Source organism: Falco naumanni, chromosome 6 (genome assembly GCF_017639655.2).
Source record: "Falco naumanni isolate bFalNau1 chromosome 6, bFalNau1.pat, whole genome shotgun sequence".
NCBI lineage: Eukaryota > Metazoa > Chordata > Aves > Falconiformes > Falconidae > Falco > Falco naumanni.
Window position 1 is genome coordinate 39,070,529 of NC_054059.1, and position 13,668 is coordinate 39,084,196.

General features: G+C 43.3%; 1 protein-coding gene across 2 annotated transcripts; it reads left to right on the forward strand.

The window, feature by feature from the left end:
- Window positions 1-1,798: 1,798 nt before the first annotated feature.
- MPC1 (mitochondrial pyruvate carrier 1) lies at window positions 1,799-12,775 on the forward strand. 2 transcript variants are annotated; one of them, XM_040597799.1, is made up of 5 exons: window positions 1,799-1,970; window positions 6,969-6,972; window positions 9,144-9,240; window positions 10,845-10,977; window positions 11,779-12,775. In XM_040597799.1, the coding sequence occupies exons 1-5, from the start codon at window positions 1,900-1,902 to the stop codon at window positions 11,795-11,797; spliced, it is 324 nt and encodes a 107-aa protein (XP_040453733.1). In that variant the 5' UTR covers window positions 1,799-1,899; the 3' UTR covers window positions 11,798-12,775. The 2 variants fall into 2 exon arrangements, with proteins under 2 accessions (XP_040453733.1, XP_040453734.1); XM_040597800.1 differs by lacking the exon at window positions 6,969-6,972 and adding an exon at window positions 4,731-4,734 and having other exon boundaries at window positions 1,820-1,970.
- The last annotated feature ends 893 nt before the right edge of the window (window positions 12,776-13,668 follow it).

Genomic DNA, 13,668 nt, shown 5'->3' on the forward strand with positions numbered 1-13,668 from the left:
AAAAGGCACAGCCTGTGAGAAAAGGCTGAAAGAACTTGTTTACTCCAGAAAGACTAAACAACGATGCCTTCTAATGCAGACAGACTTTTTTTTTTTCTCCATACGCAGAGTTAAGAAAAAAAATGACAAATTTTCAGTAAAAGAGAACAAGGCTACATTTTTAGGTAAATTGTAGCTCTAACATCAATGACTGAGCCTGGCTATATAGGATAGATGGAATCCTGATACAGGAAATTCTTGTTTGAACATATAGAACTGACTTCCATACATCTTCCATCATCACGAGTCAAATCAGCTAAAACAAATGATTCTTTGAGATCTCGTTCAGATTCACATTTCTGCTTTTACATGAGGAGTCCACATAAATTAATATGTTAAGCCTTCTTGTAATGCAGTATACCAAGAGGATTAAAACTCTTTTTCCCACACAGCAAAGCCAGGGGTGGTTGTGGGGTGTCCTATCATATGCTGCAGATACAGAAAAAGGAGAGGAAACACTATGCTTTGCCTCAAACCTGTTGCTCTCCAAGCAAGCAAGCAGCAGGAGAAGGGTGCATAGCTCTTAGGCTTTTGTGGGTTTTTTTTAAGAAAACAAAGGAGCACCCATGGCCTCCAGGGCTTCTTGCAGAGCACAGGTATGCCCCAGGCTGCACTCTCTCTCCAGTTCCAGTCTGTAAAAACTGAGGCTGCAATTCTTTGGAAAGCAGGAGATAAACATCCATTTTCACTATCTCTAGTGCACTCAGCAAAGATAAAAGATGTAATTCACATATAGGTATTTGTTTGTATGGCCCAAATTTTATGGAGATGGTATTAGCAGGGTTAGAGTTTATCTTCCCTTCTAAGCATGTAACTCTGCTCAGGTATGAAACAGAAAGTGCTGGTGAGAGAGACGGCACCTTGGCCCAGTCCAGGTGCAGAGGGAAAGGCTGAAGTGTTGCAGTGCTGTCATAAACCTGTACTTCAAAAGCTCCAAAAATTCCAAGTCCACAAATTGGGCTCTTTAAATCCCCTCGGGACTACCCTATGAAAAAGATCACTGAAGCAATTCCGGTCCCTCAGATTTCTGTCCTGCATTGTGTATCGTACGGCTTCGTGTCCTCTGTCAGCCCAGCCATGGCAGGGACGGGGAAAACGCCGTTTGTCGGAGGGAAGCCGGGACTCGCCCACCCGCCTCCCGCAGGCTGCGGGTAACGGCCAAGGGCGATGCGGGCACGGCAGGCCTGCCGCCCGCCCGACGGGGCCTGCCGCGGGCGCGTCCCGCTCCTCCCCTCACGGATGCACCTGCCGGATCAGGCTACCGGGCACCGGCCCTCAGCGGCGCTGGCCCACCCCCACCCCCACCCAGCTCCGAGCGGACGCGCCGGGCACCCCGCACCCCGGCGCAGCGGGCGCGCCCCCCCCCCACAGGACCCCGACGCCCTCAGCGCCCCTGACACGCGCCACTGAAGGGCTGAGGAGGCGGAGCGAGACGCCGCGAGGGCGGGGTGCGCCCCTCGGCGGCCAATGGGAAGCCACCAGCCGCCGCCCTGCAGCCAATAGTGGCTCGGAAAGCCGCCTCGCGGCTCTCCCCTACGGGCTGCAGAGGAATGCCGGCAGCTCCGCCGACGGCGACCCTCCTCGTCGCGCTTGAGACGACTTCCCCCCTCCTCCCGCCGCGTTGCTTTACGGCACCCGGCCTCCCCCTCGCCATCTCCCCGGGCTCGGAGCCCAGGCGGAGAGAGGCGGGGCCGCCGAGGCCAATAGGCGCCGGCAGCGCCGTGGTGACGGAGGGGGCGGTGGCGCGGGCGCTGCCGTAAAGCGGGCGCCGGGCGGCGGCGCGGGGGAGTTGTCACCGGTGCCGGTGGTGGCAGTGCGCGAGGCGGGCGGGCTGGGCGCTCCCTGCCGCCGAGGGCCGCCATGGCGGGGGCGCTGGGCCGAAAGGCCGTGGACTATGTGCGCAGCAAGGAGTTCAGGGACTACCTGATGAGGTGAGCGCGGGACGGGGGTCGGTGCTTGCCGCCGCGCCCGCCTCTGCTCCGGGCGGCCGCCGCTCTGGCGGTGGGACGGGACCGGCGCCGCTTCCCCGCAGCCTTGGGGAGCCTGAGGCGGCAGCGGCCGGGCGGCGCCGTTTAACCTCTGCCGAGCTCGCCCTCGCCGGCGGGGGGTCCGGGAGGGAGCGGGCGCCCGTCGGGCGAGGGAGGAGCCGTGCGGAGGGGGGCGGCGGGGCCGCGGGGCCCGCCGTGCCGTCGCGGCGCCGGTGCAGCCCTCGGCGCGCCCGTCCTCACCCCGGCTGGCGGCGCATGCCGGCGCTGTCAGGCTCCCGCCCGCCCCACCCCGGCGAAACCGGCCTTGACCTTGAAGCGACGCGGTTTGAAACTGCCGCGGCAGCCGCGCTGCCCCGTGACCTCCTGCCCCCGGCTGTGGGGCACCGCGGCTCCTCCCGGCGCGGAGCGGCCCCGGGGGGCGCCGGGCGGAGGCGGCGGCAGGGGCGCGCTGACCGCTGCTCGCGGCAAGGGCACGGGGAGCTTTGCCCGGCGGTGGGTGGCAGCGAGCCTGGTGGTAGATGCGGCCCTGAGAGCGGTTATTTAAAGCTCTGAGTGTGTGTTAATAGGGGCTGTTTTTCAGAGGCTTGTTAGAGCCCCGGTTTCACGGGAGTGTGGTGTAGGTCACCTCCCAGACAGCTCGGTGCTTGTGTCATGCTGCGGGCTGTGTGCTGTGGCCAGGGGCATGGCATCCTGGACTGAAATCACAAGAACTTCTTTTAAAGATACAGTTGGGGCGTGCTTGCTTCAATCCGGTTGAGCTGCTGTGCAGGAACAGTCTCAAGCAGGCTGAAGTTTCTTTGGCTGACAAGCAGTTCGACAAAACCAAACAAATAAAAACGGGCTTTTCTAATAAAGGTGGTTGAGCAAGCAAGTTGCTTGCTGTTCTACCTACATCTATTGCAACTGATGTTTGATGTTGAGCAAGCATGTAGGAGGACATCTGTTTATCTGAGAAACTTAGTCTTGGTTAAAGTAGCAGGAGATGGTGTAAGCCTGTGTGGAAGAGGGACTGTAACAAAAAGGCTTAATATGCAGAAGAGTTTGGCTGGCAGTTGCAATGTCAGGCTTCACAGAAACAGTGGATCAAAAAGATGAGTAAAATATGAGAAGGAAGAGAACATCCTTGAAACAAAATGAAAGGCCGGAGCAGGCTTCTACGTGGATTCCTTTTGAAAGTTTTGATGGTGTAAGCTTGCTAAATGCATTTTAATGTTCACATTTAGTTGATTACACCAAAATTCATGTGAAGCATGTAAATGGCCAGTCAATCAAACAGGGGACTGCTTCATAATTAGAAAAAACAATAAAAATCTGGAAGAAGGAGCAGCAGCTTCCTAATACTGCCACAGTTACTTACTAGAAGTGCCAGTTTCCAAAGACTGAAAAGGTAGCTGAAGTGAACCTTTTCAGATGCATTTCATCCTAGTTCTAGTCTTGAAATGACCTATATAAATAAATCTGTATTGCAAAAAGGAGCATTCCACAGGATTCTACCATTGTAAGAGTTCTGCGGTGTTATGTGCAAAGACACCCGAGTAATTTGTACTTCTGTTACTGGGTGTGTCATGAAGGGCTCAAGTCAGTTGCTCCATCTGGTGTGGCCTTTCAGCATTGTTTCTTGCTTACTAGGAGACAAGTGTCTAAGTTGTTGGCTATGTTGAGTTTAAAACTTAAATAAGTCAGTAAAAGACTGTACTCCGTCTTCTCCATAAGAGAAATGGAATGTATATATTTTAGAGCTGTTACCTCTTTACATTCCTTCCATTCCTTCCTGAAGGCTCTTGCTTCCCCAGACTACAGGACTCTGTCCTGAAGAAAATTCCCTTCTTGCCTTGCTCACAGAGCAAGAGTTTCCTCCAAGCTCTGAGACTGTGGTATCTGTTCTAAAAATCAGCATCTAATCACTGCAGTGAAGCAAGGCTTTTATGAATGTGAAGCTTGTTTGTGGGAAAGGATGACTTGAGATACTGTTTGTGATACCAGTGTTGTGCTTTAAATTGCCTGACTCTAAATAGAATAGCTGGTTATCTAAAGCAGTGGAATTGAGTGTGCTGTTATTATGGCTTGGGGTGGTCAACACTGCAGACATCTATCAGAATAAGTAGCTTCATAACTTGAAAACATGAAAGCAAGAATAATGAATGCGCACTGCTTTTCTCAGGTGGATATATCTGGCATTTGAATTGCCTTACATCATGGGTTAGCTTTTGAATCTTGCATGAAGAAACAAGATAAACTGCTTTTTAAAACTGTCATTAATAATTAATTGTTCTGCCAGTTTTACATCTGGCTTCTCTCAAGTGGTGATTAATGGGGATCACAATGACTGTAAATCATGTGAATTTACCCTTACCATGTCTTAATGCTTTAAAGTAAGCATAGTAAGAATGTAAACTGTAGGTAGACTTTTGCTGCTTGTCAAATGAAGCAGTAATGTTAATTTAAAACTAGCTGATTAGCTTACGAAAGCTTGGTAGCTCTTATGTATTGTGAACTTGAAGTTGTGGGTTTTTTCTATAGATCCTAAAAATGTCAGCTGTCACTAAAGCTGTATTATCTAAGCCAGTAATAGTAGGCAACTGAGTCATCTTTTTATCCTAATGATTTAAAGTAGCATCTTCTGGAAATCATCCGGTAAAAGAGCTTTCCTCTCCTTTTGAGAGAGAAGACCTAAAAGCCACTCTGCACAGGTTTCTACCATAGGACGGTGCCAGAGCTTAAATTAGTTCAGTAACGAATCTTAAGGAGTCCCAAAATTTTTTGGTAAAAGAATAAGCATGGAGATCATCATTTTCTGGGGGACTTCTCTATCTCCTCCTGATGACTCAGCAGTAATGCAAACCTAGTGGCTGTTAATGTAGATGGCTTTGAAATAGATAGTTCATTCCTTGTAAAGCTTGAGCACTTAAGTTGACTTAAGCTGTCCATGACCTTTCTTTTAGTGGAAATGAACTTTAGAAAGAGTTAGTGGCAGTAATATAACTAAATTTAGCTGATCTGCAGTTCTCATTAGTAAGTCTTTAAACACAAGGACATTAGGACTTTAAAAAAAGAAGTCCTCTACTGGGTTATGCTGGAAACTGAAGGATGTGGTGCCTGCTGTCACCACCTTGTATGCTCTGACAACTGAACAATCTAACCCTTTTGCGGAAGGGTACCCTTTCCACTTAGGGGATGGTAGTGTGGGGGAAACAAGTGCTGACAGTTCATCTATATTTGCAGAATGTTCTCTGATGTATTAATATCCCATTGCCAGTATGAGGAAAAAACATGCAAAACCTTTGGAAAAATAAATCTTTTTCCCAGTATAGCCCTTTTGGGATGGATTGTGGTAGCAATATAAGGTATTGATCAGCTGATGTCTAGAAACCTAGAAAGCAGACACACAGAAACTGAGTGAGTAAATCCAACAACTGTTGTTCATAGTTCTGGAGACGTTAGTACTAAGTGTTCCCTTTGTCAAGGGATTGAATGAGTTCTTGGAAATGAAGTCTTGGAACAGAGTCACTTCTTCAGGAATACATGCATGTACTTGCTGCAGTCCTCGCTGTTGGATATGGTGCATTTGGTGCAGCTGCAGAGCTTTGGGGCTGGATGCCTGCTTCTGGAAGAGTCTATATGACCTTGATCTGCCCTCTTCTAGGAGTATAATAACTGTTCCAGTCTCATGTAAATGTGAGGACAACCTTGCGAGACCTCAGCCAGGGCTGCCTACTCTGTTAAAATAGCATCAGTCAGATTCTATTTTAGGCTTTCACTTGCCTTAAAACAACTTTCACTTTAGAAATGAAGGCTGACTTCTGTTGGCACAAAAACATTGTATCATGAGATATGAACTTGTTCAGGTAAAGTTTTATGAAAAAATTGAAGTGTGCACTTGTCTTGCAAACTTCAATGAACTTGCTGCAGTTCACTTAAGAAAGCAAAAAACAAGTGGTTAGACTAGTCAAGGACACCTTAACAAAGGATCTTGAACCACCCTATGGCTTACAACAAAGACTTGCTGAAATGCACATCTAGTGTGATTTCCTAAGTAGACCTGACTGTTCCCTTAACACAGCTATTTGTAAAACACTACTCTAAGAAGATGCAAAACAGTGTGAAGGAAGTGACTGTTACAAAGCGTTCTGCAGCTTGGGGCAGCTATAGGCTTTATATTATTAGCAGGTTTCTTATAAGTAGTAATTCAGAACTGAATCATATCACAGTATCTTTGTTAGAAAGAGGATGTTTAAAAGTTCTGAGGCATTTTAAAAGGTATAGTAGCAAACAATCTTGAATATATGCTGTAGTCAAGCTTTTGTGCATAGATCATTAAGTTATTACATAAATTGGTACCTAGACGATCACTTACTTACATGAACTCCATACATGACCCAAGTGTAGTTGCATGTTAGATACCTGAAAGTTGTTAAAGCTCATGTCTGGTACAGCCATCGTTGGCCTGAGCTTAGTGACAGTATGATCTCTGGCAATGTTTGGTTTGACCTACTTGTGTAGGTAGGTATAAAAAGAATTCCAAGTGACTTCTTCAAAGCTTCCACAGAGGAATTGTAGCTGTTCAGCTTTGTTGTGACAAACCTTGATGGCTTTTTGGCATCCTTTTAAACTAGTTGGGGTGGGATCTTGAATGCTTTGAAGTCTATGGGGGGTGAATGTCTTCCACAGACCACAATGGGATTTTATCTTTCTAGGAAAAAGATACTTGAGCAGCAAATACTTGTAAGAATGACAGCTCTTGAGGGGAAATGGGATTTTTTTTTTTTTTTAAATACTGTTACATTAAGCAGGGTTAATGCCGGGGCAGTTTCCTGATTTCTACCTATACTGTTTTTGGTACCTTTCTCTCTTTGTTGATTATGAAAGAAAGTAACACTTTTTTTTTTCTGCTTTCTTCCATGTGCTTCTTGAATGGAAAATAATGATGGCCCACTCAAACAGTACGGTAAGAAAATGGAGGGGGCTCCCAGTTTCATGTTCACCCTAATTTCAGTAACTTGCAGTCTTTTTGCCTGAGCACTGTTATGACCTTGCCTGCATTTGATAAGCATGCTGCAGACTTCCAGGAATGATGCACTAGTAATGCAAGTCTGAGGTTAAGGTCTCCTAAAGTAATTGCTACAAAATTAAAGGGGTTTCATTTTTTTTCCATACTCCTTACGAAGGAGATGAGATCAATCTGGAGCCACTCTTCTATATAGCAACAATACAGGTACATAACTAAACTACCTGGATTATTTTTAACCAGCTTTATGTCAGACAATAAATGGTACTGTATAACTCTCACTACAGACTCTTTCCTTCAGCCTTTAAGTTTGCTTCTGAAACTGGGAGAGGGTTTTTTATGTTGTGAATCATAATGTTATGGAAGACTTGCTCTCCTACACAGACCAAAGACAAACTGTATAGGTGTAGTTCAGTGTCTGTGTGTGGAAACTTTAAAGCGCAGCCTGCCTGGAGGCACTTAACACTGGATAACCATCTCAGGTGACAAGGTTCCCAGTCTGCCTCCCTGGTCAACAGAGGAGTTGTCTTGCTGTTTTACTGTGCAAATCATGGTTGTGACTAGATGTTTGTTTCTGGTGCTCTTATTGTCCTTTAAAACTATTTAAATAGCTACATTAAAGCCTATAAAATAACACCTGTGCTGCTGACTTAGTTTTCTGTCAGTGTTCTGTTGCAAGATATCTTGTAAGTGGTGCTATAGGTACATTTTTTTACACTAGCTATCTAACCATAGCTGTACACGTGCAATCTTCTCGGTTATGCTATGTTACCTCTGATGTGCCTGAAAGACTTTAACCATTACAGATGTCAGTTTTCCTATCTGTAGGAATGTAGTAAATGCACTTACTGCACTCTTCAAAATACTCTTATTATGAATCTGAGTTTGGATTAAAGCGTGTTCTGTAGACACTTACTGAAATACTACGTTGTTTTGCATATTGCACTAAGGTTAAAATGTCAAAACTGTGTGTGCAAATTAAACTCACTTTTTTCTATACTTTTTTTATAGTTAAGTTTCTTACATTGCAACCCAGATCTGCAGGAAGCAAGTATGGCTTTTAACCTCACTGTTCTGTTACAAGCTAGTATCCAGACTACAAGAGAAGTCTTGGAATTAATGTTGCAAGAAACTTAAATATCCTCCGACAATTGCAAATAATTGTAATATCTGCAGTGTTAGGGGAAGTGTCAGGAGAATGGATAGTTGGTATCTGCAAAGCTTTTTCTTACAAGGTGCATCTCTTGCTATATCTGGCTAAGTTATTTTGAGCATGGTTTGTTTCCCATTAGAAGATGACTGTGGAAACAATTCTACTGAAGCTGTGTTACTTGTAACAGTAGTGGAAATTGGACTTAAGACACTATTTTTTCTCAGTTCGGAGTCTTTTAGATAATACCCATCAAACTGAGCTCTTGTCAGTTTTTCAAAGTTGATTCTTTGTTTTTTGTCTCAGTTTTTCTCTCTGTGTACATACATACCTGTAGCTAACTGCTCTACTGTCCTATCTGTCTAATCACTGAGCTTTAGGTAGTCACTGAGTGGTTCAAGGAATTGTAGTTGAAGCTTTAGGTAACAATTTGGTTTGGTTGCATGGCCCTGCTCTTTCAAAGAGAAGATGTAAGCACTTGGAAGAATATGCTGGCTGAGTGTTTCTTAACACTCAGCATAACATCGAAACAGTTCATTTCTTCACTTCAGCAAATCCTTGTGTTTTCATTACATTTTTGTGGAGCCTTATTTGAAAGAGGTGAATGCTAATTCTCTGCATAGAAGTGGGATATAAATCGAGGTTATTATATGACTATACCAATCAGACTGCTGAATGATGGCTGAGGGATAATTACACAAAACTGGATTTCAATGGCCTTAGAGTAGTTCCTCTCCAGTCTGCAAGAAGATTAAGAGTGGGTGGTTCTTTCTTCCCTCCTGAAGACTAGATCCTGCTAAAAGGAGGGTTTAGTTTTTCTCTCTTGCATCAAAAGTAGTCCCTGTCTTGGAATTTTACCCTTGACCCTGTCCTCTGAAGCTTTGTGTAGCTAAGGAAAACTATAGGAACACTGCAGGAGGACTATGTTTCTGTGTAACTTCATTTTCCTTTTCCTTCACAGCACTTTTGGGGACCAGTTGCCAACTGGGGACTTCCTGTTGCTGCTATTAATGACATGAAGAAATCGCCAGAAATCATTAGTGGCCGAATGACATTTGGTAAGACCCAAGACAAATTTCTCATCAGTACACTGACTACAAAATACAGATTCTGTCTGTTGAGCGGTGATCTGTTACTAGTTGCCTGCAAACACATGATCAAAGCAGATATCAAGAGGCCGCTTAAAAACTGAAGTGCTGAGACATTGCAGAGCTCTTTCAGAGAGCTTTCCAGTAACTTTTTTTGGGGGGAGAGGGAGGTGGATCTTAAGTCTTACCAGTTTTGATCACTAGATTCCCTCTTAAAATACCATTCTTTTGGTACCTTATACTACTGCACACACTAGTTCAGAATGTATCTCTTTACCCAATGTTATTCTTTATAGAAAGAACAATGATGCTTTGTGGTCAGTGCAAGACAAATACCAACCCTGAGAAAGCAAAGAAATGGTAATGCTTGGTCTGCAGGGTGCAAAAAGCAGCTGAGGGAGATTAACTCCTTGCGAACAGTTGCCTGTGAGAGGCTAGTGTGACTCTTAGAAAAGTGTATTTCTTCTTAAATGCATAAGCGATACTTTTCCCACCTTTTTTGGAACATGTGTAGCCTTTGCCTAGATGTCTGTCCTTATGTTCAAATTCTTCTCTAGGATCATAAATCTGCTAGGTTTAATTTATTAGCATAATTTTGGCATTATGTCTCTTCCTTAGCTCAGTTAATAACTTAATTCTGAGTAATTCTTCTTCCCCAAAGCAAAATACTTCAGGTTAAGAAAATTTGTAGCCTCCTGTTCACTAGGTTCTGCTTAGCGTAATTCAGTCTCTTAATTAGCTTCCTCTGGATGGAAGACCAGTTTAAATAGTCTCTGGTATAACAACTGTTTTGTAAACAACATTTTGGTGGCAGCTACCCAGCTCAGCAAAGTCGAGGCACTTTTTTTAATTTTTAAAAGTATATACATGGTGATATGTGTACAATATTTTTTTTCAATCTTCTAGGTTCTGTACTTTAAAAAAGACTGTTGTCCCTGAATACTTAATTTCCCAATTATTTCTTTTCTTTAAGACTCTCAGAACTTTGTGAAACTGGTGACTTTTTGAGTTGTAATTTCCTATATTTAAATGCAGTTATAGTGGGAGAGTAGATTAAAATTGTTTCTCATCTTGCTGAAAAGCAAGTAACAAAGCTTTATGCTTCTGAATGGCCTTGATTTCCTGAGGATGGAAAGCTCCTTCTCTTAAAGTCCATTTTAAAATGTTCCCAGCAAGAACTGTGTTTAAGTAATAGAGTATTTTTTAAAATTCTGTCATAGAAATTGTCAGAATAATTGTGTAGGACAAGCCTTGTCTCATTGGGATTGACTCTTACTCTCTGGCTGAGATAGTTTAGGTAATAAACGAAAAAGATTTCGGTTGCATCACAGGAAAGTCTGAGGAAAAGGAGTTTTTGTGGAAAGCTGCAGCCCTGTAAATTTATTGTGTAGCAAAAGTGAACAATTTGGTGTGTTTTCCTGCATGGATTCCTCAAGTAGACATGCTTGTAGGACTACTGGGAAACTCAAAGTTGTGAGGAGTGTTCTGCTTGTCATTATATTCTACTAGTATGAAAATTATGGCTCCACAAAATGCAGATATTAAAAGTCTACTAACAATATCATGTTTTGCAGCACTGTGTTGTTACTCCTTGACTTTCATGAGATTTGCCTACAAAGTGCAGCCAAGGAACTGGCTTCTTTTTGCATGCCACTTGACTAATGAAGTTGCACAACTTATTCAAGGAGGACGACTGATCAAATACAGGCAAGTCACGCTTTTAAAAAGGGCAAGTCATAAACTGATGGCTCTTGGAGTACTCTGTTAGTGCCTTTTAACTGTGGTGCAAACCTCTGTGTGGTTTCTGGAGTCATTTAACTTCATTTTGCAAACATATTAACAGGCTTGTTGTCAGTAGGCTGAACTATGATACCTTGCTTTGCACCTCCCCTGAAACTGAGGGGTGCACACAGAAAAGGCTGAAAACCCTTATGGTCACGGATGTAGGCAGGGTTATCAGCATCTGCTGGCTATTTTGGGGTGTGTTTCATGTATTAAGTCTACATGTGTCTGTCTCTAATTCCTGAGACAGAAACATCTATTAAACTGTGAAGGGGTTGTATATCTGAAAGAGAAATCAAGCAAAACCTCTCTAAGCTGGCTGTTCTATATATGGGATGAATTTAACTGAGTGTGACTGGGGAACAGGCTGCAAGCAGTCTCATGTCCCTCATTGTGTTAGCAAGTAGTGCAGACACTGCCCCAAGCAGTCCTGATGAGTCAGGATTATGGCTTTTCTCTCTTCTGCTCCAAGAAATCCATGTGAAGCAATGGGAGAATGAAGCCGCCTGAACTATAACTTAAAAAAAAAAGGGGGGGGGGGGGGGGGGGGGGGTGGGGGGGTGAGGAAAACCAAACCTGAGCAAAACTGCAAGTGGACCAGCCTTTGCATACATAACTGGCCAAATGTTCTTCATTCCTGAAGTTCTGCTATAAGTACAGATATTTTTTTTTATAGCAATTGCAGTTCAGTATTCACTCTTACAAAAGCTGTTCTTCTCTTGGCAGGATGGAGAAAAAGAACTAAACATCTAACTTGAAATAAGCCAAGGAATGTGTTCAACCTGAATTACAACCAAGGAAGACTTGCCATCTACAGTTGCTGTGACAATTACAACGTGGGGATAAAACAGAAAAACTTACTATGAATATGACCCCACAAAGAATCCTTCTACTAATTTTTTTTATCTTGCCTTTTAAAAAGTACTATTCGGCAATGTAAACCATTGCATTTAAAGTCTTGCAGCCTTACAGGTCCATAATAACTACCCTTTTAATAAAGAGTTAGTCATCCAAATAACAAGCAATATTTGAAAACCAACTTTTTTATCTAACAGTCTACAAAAGTGGCCCATGATGGTTTGACAAAACTTGTTTCTCAAATCACTATGAACAGAGGTCAGTGAACAGAACTGTAGGTGGTATCAATGTTCTGTGTATTAACATACTCTTAAAAGCCATTTAACTTGGGTGCATTCATTCCTGTTCTATTTTTAACTTAAGCAGAGGCTTGCTATTCTACAAGAACAAATGTGTAGATAGGCAGCCTGGAAGTAACCAGCTATTCCTCTTCCCTTACTGCATGCCTTGTCTCAGTAAAGAGACTTCATTAACATACACTTTTATGTCGCACATTATTTAAAGAAGACTTGGAAAAGCAAAAGCATAGCACTGAATGAAGGAAGGCGACGAAGTCTAATACTCTTCTTTAAGAAGTTCTAAATGGCTTTTATTTTTTTCCAACTGTTTGAGTTGCTCTAGATGTATGTAATCCTTACACAGGCAAAAACTTGTCTGGAGTCTAAGATCTGAAGGACACAAGGTGCCTTTCAGTAGTTTTTGACTTCATTGGGAGAGTGTTTTCCTGCATGACCTGCCTGAAAGTTAGGTTGCTGTAAAGATATAGATGACAAAGAATGTATGTGATGGGTTTTATTTCAGTGCAGTGGTTTTGAACAATAAACATGTTGCAAATGGCAATAAATCCCTTCAACATTTTTGAAAAGTTTTGTTTGTCGTATTGTGATACGACATGCAATATGTATTGCATCCTAAAGTTAAATTTTAGTATGGAATGTCATGTCTAACAGCATGAAGTAAAAACAGACTGGAAAAGTAAATGGTATTCACCTGTGTATGTACTGAGTTTAGGCAAGTGTCCTCTGGAGCCTAATACCTTGCACTTCCTCCAAGGAAAAAGGGATGTGGATACTTGACTGAGAAGTATTCCTGCTGCGATAGGCAGGGTTGAATTCAGGACTCTCACTATGCAGGTGAGTAAATACTACATACTGTTTTCTAGCAATTACAAGATAGTCAGTTAAAAACTTGCTTTAATCTTAGGTTGATGCTATGATCCAAATCATATGATAGCTACATTTTGTAATGGGCATAGAAGAAACGGGCTTGTAGGGTATGTCCTGCTGGATGGGTAAAGCTAGTACTGACTGCTACTTGTTGCTTTAGTTAGTGTGTAAAGCTGCCCCTTCAGTACTGCTCTCTTGTCACAAAAGTAGTCATCTCTTCCCCTTCTCACCCATCTCCTGCAACGGAAGAAGCATTAGGCCTTTGTGTAAATGATACAAGCGGATAAGGATAACTGATATCTTAGCACCTTATAGTGTGTTATCTTATTTCTGGAGAGAAAATAATTGACAGGTGAGTATGAACTTCCTAGGTATGAAATGTAGTGTTTTAGGCTGCTCTTGGGTAAAGTGTGCAATACATGGAATATTCTAGCCTCACATGGTGCTTTGCTCACTATTATCTGCTGATTGTTTTAACTTCCCTACCTAGAGAATACCATTTACATGAGTCTGTCTTCTCTCATTCTCCTGGTAGCTGCCTGCACCATGTTTTCTGGTGTATTTTTGTCTACCTTTCTTTTTTTCTTCCCCC